At 37.8% G+C, this 19147-nt stretch overlaps 1 protein-coding gene across 3 annotated transcripts in view; it reads left to right on the plus strand.

The window, feature by feature from the left end:
- Window positions 1–19147, plus strand: part of LOC136877620 (fibronectin type-III domain-containing protein 3a) — a 384749-nt gene that overhangs the window by 321044 nt on the left and 44558 nt on the right. For all 3 annotated transcript variants that reach the window (XM_067151798.2, XM_067151799.2, XM_067151801.2), the window contains 3 exons: window positions 3306–3510; window positions 8615–8833; window positions 12157–12329. In XM_067151798.2, coding sequence (XP_067007899.1) covers window positions 3306–3510; window positions 8615–8833; window positions 12157–12329 — 597 coding nt within the window. The remainder of the gene's footprint in view (window positions 1–3305; window positions 3511–8614; window positions 8834–12156; window positions 12330–19147) is intronic.

Below are 19147 nucleotides of genomic sequence, written 5' to 3' on the forward strand. Positions count from 1 at the left end.
GATCTTGTTCTAATTCACTAATAATGCATCAGATATAAAGCTGTAATCTACTGATCAAGAAGATCGCAAAACCTCCCATCACCATGCTTATTGTTCCGCCATATTTCAAGCATACAGCCTTGTTGTTGCATGTTTTCAGTTAAAACAGTACTGTGGGTGATCTGCATATATTGTCACGGGACCTGTTCTGTATTATTCAGAAATGCCACACAATTCATGTGCTAATACTGCACAGGGTCACTATCATTGCTCAAATCAGAACCTAAAACATCAGGCAAACTTGAATTTATTTATTACTGAGCTTTTACACATGTACAGATAAGAAAGGATTTCCACCTTATCAATACTGTTTATTGTAAGAATTAGCTTACAGTACCAGTTTTTACCCTAACTAGTCGTCATCAGCTGAACATAAATACCTTTACATATATATCAAGCAAGAATTGACATTACCCTGTCTAAAGGAAGATGCCGTAAGGAAACACCATATCTGAGTGTACCAAATTGGGCATGTTGAGTGTGAGTGGTGGTGGTGATTATTGTTTTAAGAGGAAGTACAACTGGGCAACCATCCTGTATATAACACTACTCAGAGAGAAGGAAGGGATCCGACACTTCAAAAAATGATCGGCCAAAGGAAGATAAGGGCCATGAAGGGCATGAAAATGAAAGACTCCCTAGCCCTCGCAAACCTAATAGCGTCGGGGTTGGAAAAGAACAAGAGTTGACCAAGAGAGGTCGGATAGGATAGATGAAAGTGAGGAGCCTGGCACAAGTAAGTGTGTTGAGTGTGAATTGGTTGTGTTATGATTTTGAGTTTGAGGTACATGGGTATAAAGCTATCTTCTTCAGGACTAGAAATTTGACTGTAAAATCTAGTCCTGTAGAAGATACCTTTATACCCATGTACCTGAAACTCAAAATCATAACACATAACCAATTCACACTCAAAATGCCCAATTTGGACACACTGAGATATGGTGTTTCCTTATGGCATCTTCCTTTAGACAGGGTAATGTCAATTCTTGCTTGATATATATGTAAAGGCATTCATGTTCAGCTGATGACGACTAGTTAGGGTCGAAACCGGTACTGTAAGCTGATAAGGTGGAAATCCTTTCTTATCTGTACATGTGTAATCTGTCAATATGGAAATGAAACTTCTAGATCAAGATACTGAGCTTTTCCCGCATTTCTTTGAAGCCATCTTCATGGCAACAAAACATCAATCTACCGATCAGTTCACCTCGGAAACCAAATAGCAGAAAGAGCAAAAATGCCAGAAAACAATGAATCGAGGTATCTAGAGTTTCAAACACAAATGTTTTCATCTACAGCTAATACCACTTGGATGTGTTGTTACACGAGACATTGATGCACGGCGAAGCGGTCCACTTACGGATATTTAGTTCGGCTGATGGAGCATGTACTAGTCCGCTTACAGATGCATCATTGGATTCAGGAGGTCAAATGGACTGTATCGCTATTGACCTGTCAAAAGCATTTGATAGGGTGGATCATGGGAGACTACTGGCAAAAATGAGTGCAATTGGACTAGACAAAAGAGTGACTGAATGGGTTGCTATATTTCTAGAAAATAGATCTCAGAGAATTAGAGTAGGTGAAGCTTTATCTGACCTTGTAATAATTAAGAGGGGAATTCCTCAAGGCAGTATTATCGGACCTTTATGTTATATATATAAATGATATGAGTAAAGGAGTGGAATCAGAGGTAAGGCTTTTTGCGGATGATGTTATTCTCTATAGAGTAATAAATAAGTTACAAGATTGTGAGCAACTGCAACATGACCTTGAAAATGTTGTGAGATGGACAACAGGCAATGGTATGTTGATAAACAGGGTTAAAAGTCAGGTTGTGCATTTCACAAATAGGAAAAGTCCTCTCAGTTTTAATTACGGCATTGATGGGGTGAAAGTTCCTTTTGGGGATCATTGTAAGTATCTAGGTGTTAATATAAGGAAAGATCTTCATTGGGGTAATCACAGAAATGGGATTGTAAATAAAGGGTACAGATCTCTGCACATGGTTATGAGGGTGTTTAGGGGTTGTAGTAAGGATGTAAAGGAGAGGGCATATAAGTCTCTGGTAAGACCCCAACTAGAGTATGGTTGCAGTGTATGGGACCCTCACCAGGATTACCTGATTCAAGAACTGGAAAAAATCCAAAGAAAAGCAGCTTGATTTGTTCTGGGTGATTTCCGACAAAAGAGGAGCGTTACAAAAATGTTGCAAAGTTTGGGCTGGGAGGAATTGAGAGAAAGAAGGAGAGCTGCTCGACTAAGTGGTATGTGGAAATTCTAAGTTCCCATGGAGGGAATTAGATATTTTTCCACCAATAGAGCATATCAAAATCAGATCAAAAATTAGATGTTGGCTTTTCAGGCGTTTGCTCTATTAACCAGCATTTCATCTTAGGTCTGACACTAGACTCTTCAGAGTGGGATGTGTCAGACCCTACCCATGGATGCTGGGGTGTATGCAGGTGAACTTATCAGAAGCCTTTTATTTGCTAGGCGGGCATTAATTCCATTGTGGAGTCTTATCTCCCGTATGCAGTTATCAGACTGTGCCTAATAAAAGGCTTCTGATAAGTTCACCTGCATACACCCCAGCATCAGTGGGTAGGGTCTGACACATCCCACTCTGAAGAGTCTAGTGTCAGACCTAAGACAAAATGCTGGTTAATAGAGCAAACGCCTGAAAAGCCAACATCTAATTTTTGATCTAAGTGGTATGTTCCGAGCTGTCAGCGGAGAGATGGCGTGGAATTACATTAGTAGACGAATAAGTTTGACTGGCGTTTATAAAAGTAGGAAAGATCACAATATGAAGATAAAGTTGGAATTCAAGAGAACAAACTGGGGCAAATATTCATTTATAGGAAAGGGAGTTAGGGATTGGAATAACTTACCAAGGGAGATGTTCAATAAATTTCCAATTTCTTTGAAATCATTTAGGAAAAGGCTAGGAAAACAACAGATAGGGAATCTGCCACCTGGGCGACTGCCCTAAATGCAGATCAGTATTGATTGATTGATTGATTGATTGATTGATTGATTGATTGATTGATTGATTGATTGATTGATTGATTGATTGATTGATTGATTGATTGATTGATCATGGTTAAGTTCTTTTCTAGAAAGCATGTCCTTATTGTGGTTTCATTCTGAGGTAAAGCATCATGCATCATGAAGCTACTCTGTACAGTAGCTTTATTAACTTATTGTCGTCTTAGTATAAAAACAAGAATAATACAACTATAATGTATCTTGTTTCTTAACAGCTGCGAGCGAACAACGAGGAAGGTGCATCGCGATGGTCTGAAGAGGTTTGCTATCGTACTTTGCCGGACCGGCCTGCTGCACCACCCAGACCCAGCGTCAAAGGACGTGTGCATGCCCATGCGTTTAAGATGAAGTGGGAACCTCCCTCGGACAGAGGAGGAGCGGACATCACTACGTATATTTTAGAGCTTAATAGTGGCAGTGGTGAGTTTTGAATCTTGCTCTAGAAATAATTAGCAGACAGCAATAGTCACCTGCCTTGGGTTATGGTGACAAGCCTTAAAAGATTTCCTTGTAGATAACTATTTTCCTTCTGGTGGATGTCTCTTCCCATTTTCAGTTCAGTGTGGCATCTGCCTGTTAGCTCACTCTTTTGTCCTCATGCAATATTTAAACCATTCCTGTTCTTTCACTAAATGACGATAATTCCTAAACCATTCAATAACATACTATAAACAGTACTTTTTTCCTCAATATTGCCATCTGGTCTGCATAGTCAGTTTGCAAGAGTAAATACAAATTTCTCTGTTGCAAACCGATAGAAGATCTGTGAAAATTTACGATCTTTTCTCCATAAATGGCTGGGGGAGTTTGTGTACCGGTAGTTTACATACAAAAACTGACGGTATTTAATTCAAAACACTTGTGAAACATCCATGGACAATCCTGAAATCTGTAATCTTTAACACCCTTGCTATTGCTGTAGGTCGTGATCACTCATACCAACCGTCTCTTTTCAGTCACATATTCGCACATCCTGTTTTTTATTAGTGGAAACTTTGCCTTTTGTCTGTGAAATGCTCGTATGTTCGAGACGAGCTTTTTTTTTCCTCCGGCCATGTACTAAAACTTTTGTCCACATGGTAGTTTCTTCCCACAATTAGCTCTGCCTCTTCAATAGAAAGTAATAGTGACGTGTGACCTGCGAAGAAGCCCGGTGCAAGTCTTTCTTGTTGATGGGTGACCTGTGCGTGTGTGAGGATGGGGCCCTAGCTAGAGTGAAAGACAGTACAAACAACCTGAGCCAGATGAATTAACTATTGAACGTTAAAACCCCCAACGGGCCAAACGCCAACGCAGAGTCGGACTGTGAAGCTTTTCTTTAACCATGAATGACTTATAATGAGAACTCGCGCCAGCCAGCTTGAACTACTACTGCTGCTGCTGCTGCTGCTACTACTACTACTCTATATCCATCTGCCATATCTATATCTATGTGGCACCCTTCTTGCTTATGGTGGGAACATAGCTGCCAACAGAGTGGACGTAAAAATACCAACTTCCAGATATTTGTATAATTGCATCTAAAATTTTTGCCACCATATTTTGAAAAAATGCAGTATGCAGGGATTATTCGTACGCATATGGCATATCTGACAAGACGGTGCTTTTTTTCTTTTCTTTGATTTTCTGAATGTTAGTATTCAGGAGTGGGTTGGTTGTTCAGTGGCAACAAATTGGCCTGCTCATCTATAAGAATTTGTATGTAATTAATGTGTACCACTTGAAGCTTTCGGCTGTGAAGTTAAATGAAGAGCTAATAGGAAAAAAAATTACACACGTTTATCTTGAGAATTGAACTCACCTATTCCAAATGTTGCTTTTATTGCTTTAAAAAATAAAAATAAAAAATCCAAGCATGGGCAACAAAACAATTTTTGCAGAGTCGGAGAGCAGTACACTACGGGAATTCCTTAAACCAGGACTGTTTGCTACAATTACCTGAATGTTTCACTTTGTAGAGATTCAGTAGGGAGCCCACAATTTAAAAGGTCAGTCAGTCATCCTTGATCTGCATCTAGGTGGCAGATTCCCTATTAAGTTATTTACCTAGTCTTTTCGTAAATTATTTCAAAGAACATGAACATTTATTGAACATTTCTCTTGATAAATTATTCAAATCCCTAATACCTTCTTATCTTTGTTTTTTCAATGTGAAAATGGTGTTTCTAATAAAACACATTCTATACCGTATCACAAACAGGATTCAGCACAACTGTAAAGCAGGAAGCGTGCTCCAGTCCACACGGGAAAGAGAAACATATATCTCTCTCAGGGGGGTCTCTTCCCGCATCGCAGTCACTTGTTTCTCTCCCTGTCCGCCTTCTGCGTGACGTCATGTGATATGAGACAGCGCTCCTGACACGTATTATCACTACAGTCTAAAATGGTCATAACTTCTGAACCATTTATGCAAATAATGTCCTGACAAGGTTATTGTAATCCTTATAAAATACTGGAGGAGGTCAAATAATTTATTTTGATGAGGAACTCGAGGATAATATTGAAATATTTATTTAATTTTAAGGAGTTATATTTTTTACCGCGGACTGTAGCATAAAATCGCTTCTAGAGGGCAGCCGGTTGGAAATAGGTATGTGCCATCATGGACTTTTTTTGTAGAGGATTCTATGCTCTACATTTCGTATGCTTACACTTGGGGTCTATCGTTGATGGTTCACGCAGCGTAAGCCAAGAAAGCAAGTGACCGACCGACCGCCCGACATTTTTATCTCTTTCTACGTATTTACTGTATATTGGATCATGGATACATAATACTTTTATAGTGGTACACTACGTGAACAGTGTTCGTGTTGTCAGTATCTGAAGTAGAACCACTGTACTGATTAAAATGCAGTCAACATATTATGGAAACGTGTGTGGCGCTATAAATTGTCAGCACGTAAAAGAACTCCCGTGGGACAAAATTACGGCACCTCAAGTCTCAGAAAACCGTAAATGTTGTTCGTGAGACGTAACACAAATAACATTATTATTATTTTGCATATTATAAAGACAATAACGACAACAACCATCAAACCAGTTGGTTTGCTACTGTGATGGCATAACAATACTTCCTCATCAGCAATGCTTGGTTACTGAAACACTTTGTAATAAACTCTTGAATATCTCCATTATTACAGCTCGTATGGTGTCAGATATAAATGAATGAATGAAAAATCATATTTTCTATAATTATTGTTATGTGCTAATAGCCGGACTGAGTAGCAACTCAAATGGTAGAGCGCTGGCCTTCTTAGCCCAACTTGGCAGGTTCGATCCTGTCTCAGTCCGGTGGTGAAAGGTGCTCAAATACATAGTTAGTGGGACGTAAAATCCAATAATATGAACATCATTATGTGCTAATAACTTATATTTCTGAATATATTTCGAAGCTCGTGAAATAATACAGTATCCGTGATCCGATATACCGTAAATACGAAGAAAGAGACAAAAATGTCGTGCGAGAAGAGACCTGTTACTGGATCTCGGTTATTTCAAAAGGGGGCCTCACACATCCCAGTCATGAGTGGTTAAAAACTAAAGCCCAGTTCGAAATTTCATTTGGTGTGTTTCACGGTAAGACTGTATCCAGATGCAAAAACGTAATGAAAACTCTTATATCTATTATTAAGTCAAAATTTCCAGTATTCCATGACAAAATAATTTGTCTCTACGTAAGGACCAGGACATTTATTAGGATATGGCATTTTAATGCAAAGAGTAAGGAGCTAGCACTGAGAAAATATGCCAATAAGAAGGCTAAGCTTTGGGCTGGTTCATCAAGTAATTAAGTCTCCTGACACGTACATTTTAATAATTTAATATAATTCCATAAAGATGTCGATATGATGCATATTTTCCTATGCCATTTGATCTAAATATTTACTTCATCAGGAAATAAATTAATTATTTTGAGTTGCATGGCAATATCTTATTTCTTATCGTATTACCGGTATATTACATAAAATCAGCTTCATGGTCCGTATCGCACTTCAATAGATTCACAATTAAGTATTTATTTATTTTCCACCTAGTCGATACAATGATTGCTTAAGGCAATTTTTAATGGTCCTCTAAAGCATTACTTTGTCAATTTTATATATTTTTCGTCTAAACAGTGTTATGTGGCTGAAGATGTTGATAATATACGAAACATGTACCACTTTTGACCATTAAAAATTGCCTTAAGCAATCATTGTATCGACTAGGTGGAAAATAAATAAATACTTACTTGTGAATTTACCGGTATATGTCATGTATTTGATAGTTGATGTTCTACCTGCTCAACATGTGACGAAATTTAACGCATTTTCACGTTTTTAAATCTATTGGAAGTGCCGTTACTTATCGAATCAGACTAAACCAGACACTTATTTGATGAAAGATTGAGAAGATGTTTCACAGACACGAGAACTCACAGGCTTGCTGTACTGCGACCGTGTACCTTACTCGCTATCATTCATACCGCGTGACGTCAGAGCGCTCCAGGCAATGGAAGCTTCAACCGCCGGAGTAGCCTACCTTATATTCTAGTTACCTTGTATCTCTCTCATTTACTTCACTGCAGCACAAACTGTAGCGGTTGATGTTACAGTTGTCATGAGCTAAGTTCCACCATCAGAGGGTGAGCATTGAGAGGACAACTTCACTTCCCCGGTCATTTTGGCCAAAATCGCACTGTGCTCATTGCCAGAACAGTATAAGAGCCGGGCACTGTACAAAAATGCAGAATTATGTTCTTATTAAAATCAACATACATGATAAGGAAAATCAATTTTAAATTTCAAAATTTTAAAAATAATTCAGGTAAAAATAATCAGTGAAGCTCACTTCACCTACTACCCCTCAATAGCTGTACTTGGTATTTTCAGAAATTAGTAAAATACTGTACCTAATATTCTGAAGAAAATCTAATCAAAGATGAAACATTGAAACTGAATGGGAAGTACAAACATTTCTGCAAAACTTACATGACTGTAGCACAAACTGTAGCGGTTGATGTCACAGTTGTCATGAGCTAACTTCATGTCAGATTTACATTGAAGGTAATACAGTTTCTACTTTTTATTTTGATTTGGAGTATCATAAAAGTTTTATTGCAATATTCATTTAATTCACAAACACTGCACACACAATAAGTCTTTAGTACATATATAATTTTTATGTATTGTTTTCATCCAATTTTCTTTTAAAGCCATGTTTATAATTTTTATTTCTGTACAGAGTATAGATTTTACGTCTTCAGATATTCAAATACAACTTTTTTTTTTGTGAACGGAATTCTTCTTAGTCACTATAAGGCACTCATTTTATAATGTGAGTTTTAGAGTGAATAATGACTGTTGCAAATAAATAATTTTTTTAAGTGTCAGAATCATCTGAAATTTCAGTACAATTTTAAAATGTCTTTCTCTGTGACCTTTTTGTCTGAAATAAAGCACAATACTGAATCTTCTAAAGACTTGACTTTTTAAAGCCAGAGATGAGATTCTGTACACAAAGGTAATAATATATATTTCCTCAGGATTTGAGACTATCTACACGGGCCCTGACACAGAGTGCGTCTGTGACCGACTGGTGCCTGGGACCACGTATCAGGTTCGAGTGTCTTGTATTAGTGCTGGAGGACGAAGTGATTGCTCTGATCTATGCACTGTGATCACGGAGGCTGTATGCCCTAGCAAGTGTTCGCCACCTAGACTGCACGGCAAACCACGAGCCACGTCACTTTCTCTTAAGTGGGGTGAGTCTGTTCCTTGACTTTTATAAAATGAATTACCTTTAAGTAAACTCATGTAAATCAATCATTGAGTATAAAAGAATTTTCTGGAACTTTAATCTTTCTTAAAGAACAATCAAAGGAGAGGAAAGCAAGGAAAATTCTCCAGTCTTTGTTGTAAGAAACAAAACTGTAAGATTGTTAGCATTTAGCTTGCTCTTCAAGTAATCTGAAAAGTGAGAGGAATTTTACTGACTTTCATGAAGAAATATACAGGAATGTTTACTTTGGGAGGCTATCGGGTTGGTGTAACGTACAGAGCTCTATCCGTGGTATTGTCCTTGACTCACTGTGCAATATATATTTACTTGTTATTCTGTTTTAAGCATCTCTCTTGTGGAATACATTTAAATGGATTCAAAGGAAAGACTCGACTGAAATGGTTACATTCTATATTGTTTATTATTGTACCAATTGTTTATTATTGTAGCATCATCTTCTTGGCCTGTTTCCCAAATTCATGGGCTCGGTATTACGGCCTGATGCCTTCTTGATGCCAACCCTGCAGAGAGGGATGTATTCACGATTACCTATGTATTGTTGTTGTTGTTGTTGACTTTTTTTGGTTGATAGTGTGTAGTAAGATGAACACAAATACTCAGTCCTAGAGCCAGATGAATAAACTACAGTAGAGTCTAGATTATCCGACCTAAACGGGACCTGGAGTACGTTGGATCACCAAAAATGTTGGATAATACAGAATAACTTTGAAAATGAATTAAAACAAAAAGGAAGGCTATACTGTATTACTAAAACAATGACATGTTTTACGGTACTCTGATTAAACACACAACAGTCTATAATCAATACAGACCAACAGAGGAGCTCCGACAGGAGCACCGGTATCGGTACGTCACAAACCATCTATCTCTATTTATTGAATTTTCAGTTCAATTGTACAGTACATACAGTATTGAACAAAAACATTCTAAATGTCTTACAAAAAGAAACTTGTTAACAATGACTGCTTGCCTGCTGATTCACGTTTTCTTGCTGCGAGATCCTGCCATCGACGAAAAATCAACACCTCCGTTGCGCTTACTTCTGGCTGTTGCTCAACGTAGGTTAATGCCATTTCCAATGAACTTAATCCTTCACTGTGAGTCATTGTTTTCTCCTTTTGTTCTGCAATGCGTCATTCTTCTTCTTCATCATCCTCATTTTCGTTAGCATTCACAAAATCAATAATATCAGGGTCAGTTAGTTCAAACAGCTGATCTTGTGCACACCACTTACATTCTTGAGTCGTAGCATCCTCACAGCCAGGAATGCAATTCAGTGAGGGAACAATGTTTTCCATGTCTTCTTGTACCACCTCCTCCCAATGTTCAACTTCACTCAACAGTATGTTCCAAAACTTCGCTAATGTTGTTATTTCAACTTCTTCCCAAGGCTGCGCTATCCAGTATGCCACGTCTTTCATGTTGATTCGTTTTAACTTTCCTATATTGGGCCATTGTCCATTTCCTCTATCAGGGATTAAAGGAGTTTCCGCAGATATTTCTTCTTCAATGTTTCCAGCCCACCTTGATCCATTGACTGGCATAATGACGTCACGTTAGGAGGGAGAAACATGACTTTGATGTCACCACTTGTAAGTTGCTCTTCATTTGGGTGTGACGGAGCATTATCTAGTGGAAGAGAGCTTTTCTAGGGAGATTGTTTGAAGCTAGAAATTTTTCTACATCTGGAACAAACTTTGTAAAAAAGCAGTCGTTAAAGATGTCAGCAGACATCCAGGCAACCTTCTGTTTCGTGTGATGGACTGGAGGAGTATTAACAGAAATGTTTTTAAATGCCCTAGGCTTCTTTGCTTTACCGATCATAAGCAATTTAGCTTTTAAGTTCCCAGTAACATTACTACAGGCAAGAACAGTAACTCTTTCCTTACTTCGCTTGTAGCCAGGTGCAGACGTCTCGGCTTGGGCTGTGAGAGTTTTGATGGCATCATCTTGAAATTTAGCCCAGTCTCATCACAATTAAAAATCTGATCACCGATTAATCCTTCAGCAAGAATTATTTCTTGAACTTCCTTTTACAATTTCACAACTTCAGCGGATTTAGCTGACAGTTTTTCTCTACAGCTGCCTAATGCCGTACCGTTTTTCCACCGATCAAGCCACTCAGCACTGGCAGTAAAATTAGGGTCCCCTTCATTAAACTCCTTCTGGAAATACACCGCTTTTCTTGCAGAATGGGCCAGATATTGGCAGGCCCTTTTCCCAGTTTTGATTGAACCAAAGAAGTAGTGTTTTGCTTACTTTCTTGTACTCACATTTTTCATGGTTTTTCTAATTTTCAGTGCATTACTTGTTGCTCTGGTAGAGCACCACATTTCAGTTTCTTCCCTCTTTTTCTTTTTTTTTAGCAGTCTCCCACTGTAACACGTCCGACACCATAATCTGAAGCCACTTTTTGTCCAGTCTCTTTAATGCACTGTGGATCAGTTGGTAGAGTGTCGGCCTCTGGATCCCAAGATAGTGGGATCAAACCTGGCAGAGGTAGTCGGATTTTTTAAGGGCAGAAAAAAGTCCATTAGACACTCCATGTCGTACGATGTCAGCATGTAAAAGATCTCTGGTGACACATTTGGTGTTTACCCGACAAAATTAATTAAATCTCAGCCATAGACGCCCAAGAGAGTTTTGGTTTACTCGGTCTGCCATCTAGTGGGCCTTGAGTAAAACGGAACGTCAAAATTGACGAGCAGACAGCCAGATGGCGTCAAATTGAAATGTCCGCACACGGTAGCTGAGGCCATACGATTATTATTATTATTATTTTATAATGCACTCAACTTGTCTTCTATAGAAACAATCACTTTCTTCCGTTTATTTGCCATACTCACAGAGGATATGAAAACTATAACATCTGCACCCAATCAATACTACACTGAACAATGACTGAAGACTCACTGCACCTGTCCTTGAGAGGAAAAAAAAAAAAAAAAAGCGGTCCTACCGCCAGCAGTCAGGCGAGTGATTGTCCCACGGTTGCACCCTCCACACCGGGTGTCCCAGAATTTAGTCTCTGCCAAAAGTTCAAATTAAATCTACGAGTGTCGGTTAACACAGAATGTCGGATAAGCGAAGGTCAGTTGAGTGAGACTCTACTGTATATTCAGCCAGAAATTGAACACAGGGTACTCTGAACCAAAGGCCGTGATGTTGACTCTTTAGCCAAGGAGTCAGATTTGTTAATGACTGATTTGTGAAAATTAGAGAATTTTAGCTTTGGATATTATTTGTGTTTTGGAAAATATTACTAATTCTCATTATCTATTTCAGGCTATCCAGAATATGATGGTGGGGCACCATTAACGGAATTTGAGGTGATAATGAAGTGCCCTGATTCTTCTCTTCGAGTTGTTCATAAAGGCAAAGAAACTGAATGTACTGTATTAGACCTCTCTCCTGGACAAGATTATGTCTTCCAAGTTCGAGCATACAACAGGGTTGGGGTGAGTACTGACCTATTCACAAGTTTGTTTAAAACTTTATCACTTGCTAAATTTTACCGCTTATAAAAAGAATTTGCTCACTTTTTCCCTTATTAGAATAGCCTTACTTTTTTAACTGATTCACCTAATGTCAGGTGGATCTATGAGATTTTATCATGAAAAGAAACTCTTATCTTATCTTCTTATAGGACGTTAGCCATTTTTTTTTTTTTTTTTTTTTTTCCAATACAGCTTAGTTGGAATCTGAGAGTGCAGTACAAGGTGGCCTGAAACCAGCATTACAGAGCTCGTTAGCTGCAGCCCTGAAGATGGTTTTCCATGGTTTCCCATTTTCACACCAGTCAAATGCTGGGGCTGTACCTTAATTAAGGCCACGGCCGCTTCCTTCCCAGTCCTAGCCCTTCCCTGTCCCATCGTCGCCATAAGACCTATCTGTGTCGGTCCGACGTAAAGCAACGAGCAAACAAAAAAAAAAAAAAAGAAAAGATGTTCTTCATCATCATCAATCACTACTGATCTGCATTTAGGGCAGTAGCCCAGGTGGCAGATTCCCTATCTGTTGATTTCCTACCTTTTCTTAAATTATTGCAAAGAAATTGGAAATTTATTGAACATCTCCCTTTGTAATTTATTCCAATCCCTAACTCCCCTTCCTATAAACAAATATTTGCCCCAATTTGTCCTCTTGAATTCCAGCTTTATCTTCATATTGCGATCTTTCCTAGAGACGCCACTCAAACTTATTCATCTACTAATGTCATTCCACGTCATCTCTCCACTGACAGCTCGGAACATACAACTTACATGTTATAATTCTCATATTTTGGTCCTTATTGAAATGTACAATGAAGTCAAATAAATAATAAAGTTTAATTATTCCACCTATTTAATACATTAAAAAAATATTAATAAAGAATTAAATCTGTAAATAAAACTATAGGGACATGTTTCGCCCTTTAATTACTTGAATTCCACTTGATACTGATGATATCATTTCTCTTTATATTGTTCTAAGAATTGAACTCATTTCCTGCTACCTGCCACGGCCAATAGCATATAAACCTGGCACACCGCTTCGAGCCTCTCCTCCATTAATCTCACATCATCTGTAACACTAGTAACTTAAATATCAGTCATTTCAATGCTACCATAGCAGCTATTTAACACTACTATTGAAAATAAATGAAATTGCACACAACGTTTTTCTCTCCAACTCTTCTTTACGTCAACCAATTTCAACATTAATAAAGAGGTAAGTGTTTTTACACACTTCGATTTCCCTTTAAACTCTCCTTTCATTCAATTTCATTCATTAACACGTAATTTCTCCTATTGTTACAGACTTCATATTTAACACAGCTACTTACCATCAAGCACTCTTCTTCACTTGTGCTTCTAGAAGACTGGAGTTTCATCTCTTCACATGAGAGTTTCAACAGTCTAACAATATTTATGCTGACGCTTGAACTGTTTAAAACCCGATAAATTTTCTCTAACACCCTCAACCAGAGTTTTCAACGTAACAATTTATTTCACTTGAAGTGAGCAACGGAAACATCTCTTTGCAAAATTTACGTTCTTAAAAAACTAGCAGTATAAAATTTGTTTCCAATTTTTAAACAAGGACATTCTTAAATTTACGACTATTTGTATATTAGACTTTATCAAGGTTTCATTTTAAGAATATCAAAACTATTTTCAACCATTTCGCTCACTATTTGAAACACATTTCCAACATCATCTTCATATTCATATGTATTTTAATTACAATCAGGTACCTGATTAACTTTCAGATTGGATTAGGCTGAAGACGCCCTTAATTAAAGGGCGAAACATGTCCCTATAGTTTTATATTTTACAGATTTAATTCTTTATTAACATCTCTTTTTATGTATTGAGTAGGTGGAATAATTAAACTTTATTATTTATTTGACTTCATTCACATACAACTTAGTCGAGCAGTTCGTCTCCTTTCTCCCAAGCCTTCCCAGCCCAAACTTTGCAACATTTTTGTAACGCTACTCTTTTGTCGGAAATCACTCCGAACAAATCGAGCTGCTTTTTTTTTGGATTTTTTCCAGTTCTTGAATCAAGTAATCCTGGTGACGGTTCCATATACTGGAACCAGACTCTAGTTGGGATCTCAAATCAAAATTAAATCAAAATCTCTTTATTTGCAAATGAAGTGTCACCTCGGTGGCAAATGGTACACTAAAATACATTATTGTCAAGCACTAAATATTAAATTAACAAGAGAAGAACATTTTCGTATAATACAATATTATACAATTTACGCTAACAATTTTTTCTATTAAACACACAGCTCATCCTTAATAAATTTATATTGTTTACAAAATTCTACTTATAATATCTCCTGTACTACTTACAAATATAGTCAACTGATGTACAGTATGTGGAATTACTTCAAATGATACTATACAACTGGTATACGATTAAAATTTACATTGCATTTTAAAAAAAAATTTTTACCCATTCTGGAACCTAAGTAGCATAACGACCTGCTGCGTCTTAACCAGAGCCCCTTTTGCCACCACTTTTCAGAGTTTCTTACCAGAGACTTATATGCCTTCTCCTTTACATCCTTCTTCATCCATTCCCTTTTCCAGGTTCTCTCTGGGTAGGGTAGTATACCAAAGCCCTCCACCATTCCTCTTCTAGTACTTTATTGCTATCGACTCCTCTATTTGCAATACAGTCCACAACAGAGCTCCTCCATCTCATTCCAGGCCATCCCCTAGGCCTTTTTCCAGTCTTTGTATCCATGAATGTTCTCTTTGGTATTCTCTCTCCTGGCATTCTGATTATGTGTCCAAACCATTTGAGCTTTGCTATATCAATCTCTTCTTGAAGTTTACACACTCCCACGCTTCTCCTTATTTCCTCATTTCGTATTCTGTCTCGTCTTGTCTTTCCCTGTATGCTCCTCAAGAACCTCATTTCAGCTGCTTGTATCTTACTTTGGTTCCGCTTAGTCAACATCCAGGCTGCTAAGCATAGATCAGTATACGTTTATAATAGGATGAGTATAAAACCTTCTTGCACTTCATTGGCACATCTTTGTTCCATACAATGTCTCTCACACACTGGTACAAACTTGTAGACTGCTGTATTCTTAAATCAATTTCTCCATCCAAATTTCCATCTTGTGACATCATGCCGCCCAAATATTAAAAAATTTTCACTACTTCAAGAGGTTCTTTTCCTATTTTTATCACTCCCCTGGATTTTCTGTTACTTCTTGTCATGATCCAATTCTTGCTTTTCGCAGTAACAATCTTCATTCCAAAATTTCTTATCTCCTCATTCCATAAATCCACTTGTGTCTGTATTTCCACTTCATTATCTCCCCAAACTACAATGTCATCAGCAAAGAGCATAGACTTTACTTGCTCGCCCATCATCTTCTCCTTGATATTATGTAGAATTCGATCCATGGTGATAATGAAGTGTAAGGGAGACAATACACTTCCCTGTCTTAAGCCTGTCTCAACTCTGAACCATTCAGTTTGACCCACTTTTGTTCTAACACAGCTTTCGCAATTTTGAGAGTATGCTATTACCATCTGCATTGTTTCATTCCCAGTCTGTGCCTCTGTCAACGTTTTCCTTACCAAATTCCGTGGGACACTGTCATATGCCTTTTGAATATCAAAAAATGTTACTACCATGTCCTTTCCATATTCCCAATACCTTTCCATCATTTGACGCAATATAAATATTGGGTCAAATGTGGACCTGCCTCTTCTGAATCCATACTGGTGTTCTGCCTCTACTCTGTCTCTTATTCTTCTATCCAAGATTCTTTCAAGGATCAGGTATCAGTGTCACTCCTCTATAATTTTCACATTGCTTCCTCTCTCCTTTCTTGAAAGTTGGTATAATGACCCCTTTCGTCCACTCTTTTCTCTCTATATCACTCTGAAGAGTCTATACAACCACTGCTATTATCATTTCTATGGTGACCTGGTCAATTCCAGCGGCCTTGGCTTGTTTCATTCTTTTAGTGACCCACTCAGTTTCTGCCATGGACACCTTGTTTTCCTTATCTTCCATCTGCACTAAATCTGGTTCTTTGATTTGTCCTTGTACCGAGGTATTTTGCACATTGTAAAGCTGTTCAAAGTATTTTCCCCACCTCCGCAATATATACTGCTTCAGTGTCATCACCTCCTCCTGTTCATTTTTAATTAAATTAGCACCTTCACCTGGGTTTTTCTTCTTTCTAACCCACTGGAATAAGATCTTTTTGCTTCCGGTTGTACCTTCTTGCAGAGATTCAGTGAATTTTTGCCAGCATTTCTTTTTCTCTTCTTGAACCACCTTGGAGCACTCTTTCTTGCAGTACCTGTTTTCTGTTTCTCAGCCTTCTTTATCAAACTTGCTTCTTCCTTTTAACTATATCTTTTACTCTGTCATTCCACCAGGGTGTTTCTTGATCTTTCTTCTTTCCTGATACGCTGCCACAGGTCCCATTCTTCTTCGACCCTTCTGATGTCTTCCTTAGGTATACTTGTTTTAATGTGTGACAGGAACTCTTCATTTATTTCCTTCTCCTGCAATTTCCACACCCTTAAGTTTTCTCTGCCTAATCTCAGTCACCTTTTGTATCTTTCCCATCTTTAAATTAGCTATCACAACTGTGTGATCTCCTTCAAAAGATTCACTTGAGAGGGCTGTTACATCTACCAACATTTTCCTGTTACCTTTCTCGACCAAAATGTAATCTTAATTTTGTAATCCCAACTATATGTTGTTATCTTCTGACTGTTATTCCTTCGAAACGATGTGTTACCAATGATCAGCTCATTTCTTCTACAAAAGTCTACCAAAATGTCTCCAGCCTTGTTTTCCACCAATTCTAGGTATTCCTTTAGGACTTTTCCAATTATGAGACCTACACCATTTTTGGCTTCTCTTCCTCCGCTGTAGTATAAGGTATATCTTTTCTTTAGTTTCCTCTTAACTTTTTTCTTTCCATTTGGTCTCACTGATTCCTAGCAATGCTATATCTTTGTCTACCATAAAATCTACAATTTCTTCCACTCTCCCCGTTAGTTTCACTACATTGATGGTCACTATCTTGATGTATTTGTTTGCTGGTTGTCCATTTCTCTCTTTTCTCCCAGCATCACCAGAATTGCATATTGCTTGTGGGGAGCGCCCTAGCATTTTCTGAGGCTTCGGTACACTTGTCATCATATACTTACTACAACCCCTAAATACCCTCATAACCATGTGCAGAGATCTGTACCCATATTTACAATCATATTTATGTGATAACCCCAATGAAGATCTTTCCTTATATTAACACCTAGGTACTTACAATGATCCCCAAAAGGAACTTTCACCCCATCAATGCAATAATTAAAACTGAAAGGACTTTTCCTATTTGTGAAAGTCACAACCTGACCTTTAACCCCATTTATCATCATACCATTGCCTACTGTCCATCTCAGAACATTATCGAGGGCATTTTGCAGTTGCTCACAAACTTGTAACTTATTTATTAGTCTGTACAGAGTAACATCATCTGCAAGAAGCCTTATCTCTGATTCTACTTCTTTACACATATCATTGATAATGTATATAAGAAAACATAAAGGTCCAATAATACTGCCTTGAGGAATTCCCCTCTTAATTATTACAGGGACAGATGAAGCTTTGCCTACTGTAATTATCTGAGTTCTATTTTCTAAAAATTTAGCCCACCTATTCAGTCACTCTTTTTTCTATTCCAATTGCACTCATTTTTGCCAGTAGTCTCCCATGATCTACCCTATCAAATGCCTTAGATAGGTCAGTCACAATACAGTCCATTTGACCTCCTGAATCCAGGATATCTGCTATATCTTGCTGCAATCCTACGAGTTGAGCTTCAGTGGAATAACCTTTCCTGAAACCGAATTGCCTTCTATCAAACCGGTTATTACGTTTGCAAACATGTCTAATATAATCAGAAAAAATGCTTTCCCAAAGCCTACATACAATGCATGTCAAACTGACTGGCCTGTAATTTTCAGCTTTATGTCTTATCACCCTTTCCTTTATACACAAGGGCTACTATTGCAACTCTCCATTCATTTGGTATGTTGGGATGTGGCAGAGAAGACCAGTGTTCCCTGCAAATACATAAAATACTCTATTTTATTAGAATGCATCTGGCTGTGATATTAACCATTCTCACGTCCTTTACCGAACCAGAACTCATTCTGGATGATGACAATGAGAAAACAACAAACTGTTTAGAATAATTTGTATTTGTTTTGCTTGCTTTCTCCATCCAAAGTTTCTTCTTCTTCACTCAGTTCACCAGGAAGGTCGTAGGTTTAATTCTTTGTCAGGGAATTGGAAAATTTAGGAATGAAATGACAAATCTTTACGAAACTCTCACCGGTAGGAATGACATAATAATTATGACAGGCGCTAATAAGCACTGCCTTTCGGCTGAAATATCCACAATGTAACATCACTCCCATTATTCAACACAGCAAGAAGATATCGCCACCTCTGACACAATAAAAAGTCCTAAAACAATCAGCCAATATGGCTGACACACTCTTATAATTTTTTCATCATAATCTTCATTTCCCTTTTTATCGAGAGAAAAAATGAAAAGGAATAAGTATATGAGCAGGAAATGAGAGACATTTCTTATTTCATTAATTGCAATTTTTAACTCTGTTTAGCACATAGATTGCGCTGCTATGACCATTTTTACGGGAGAATGAATAAAAAGAATAAGCATACACGTGCAAAATGAGACACATTTCTTACATTATTAGTTAAAATTCTGAACA

The sequence above is a fragment of the Anabrus simplex genome, chromosome 7 (assembly GCF_040414725.1).
Source record: "Anabrus simplex isolate iqAnaSimp1 chromosome 7, ASM4041472v1, whole genome shotgun sequence".
NCBI classification, from domain to species: Eukaryota; Metazoa; Arthropoda; class Insecta; order Orthoptera; family Tettigoniidae; genus Anabrus; species Anabrus simplex.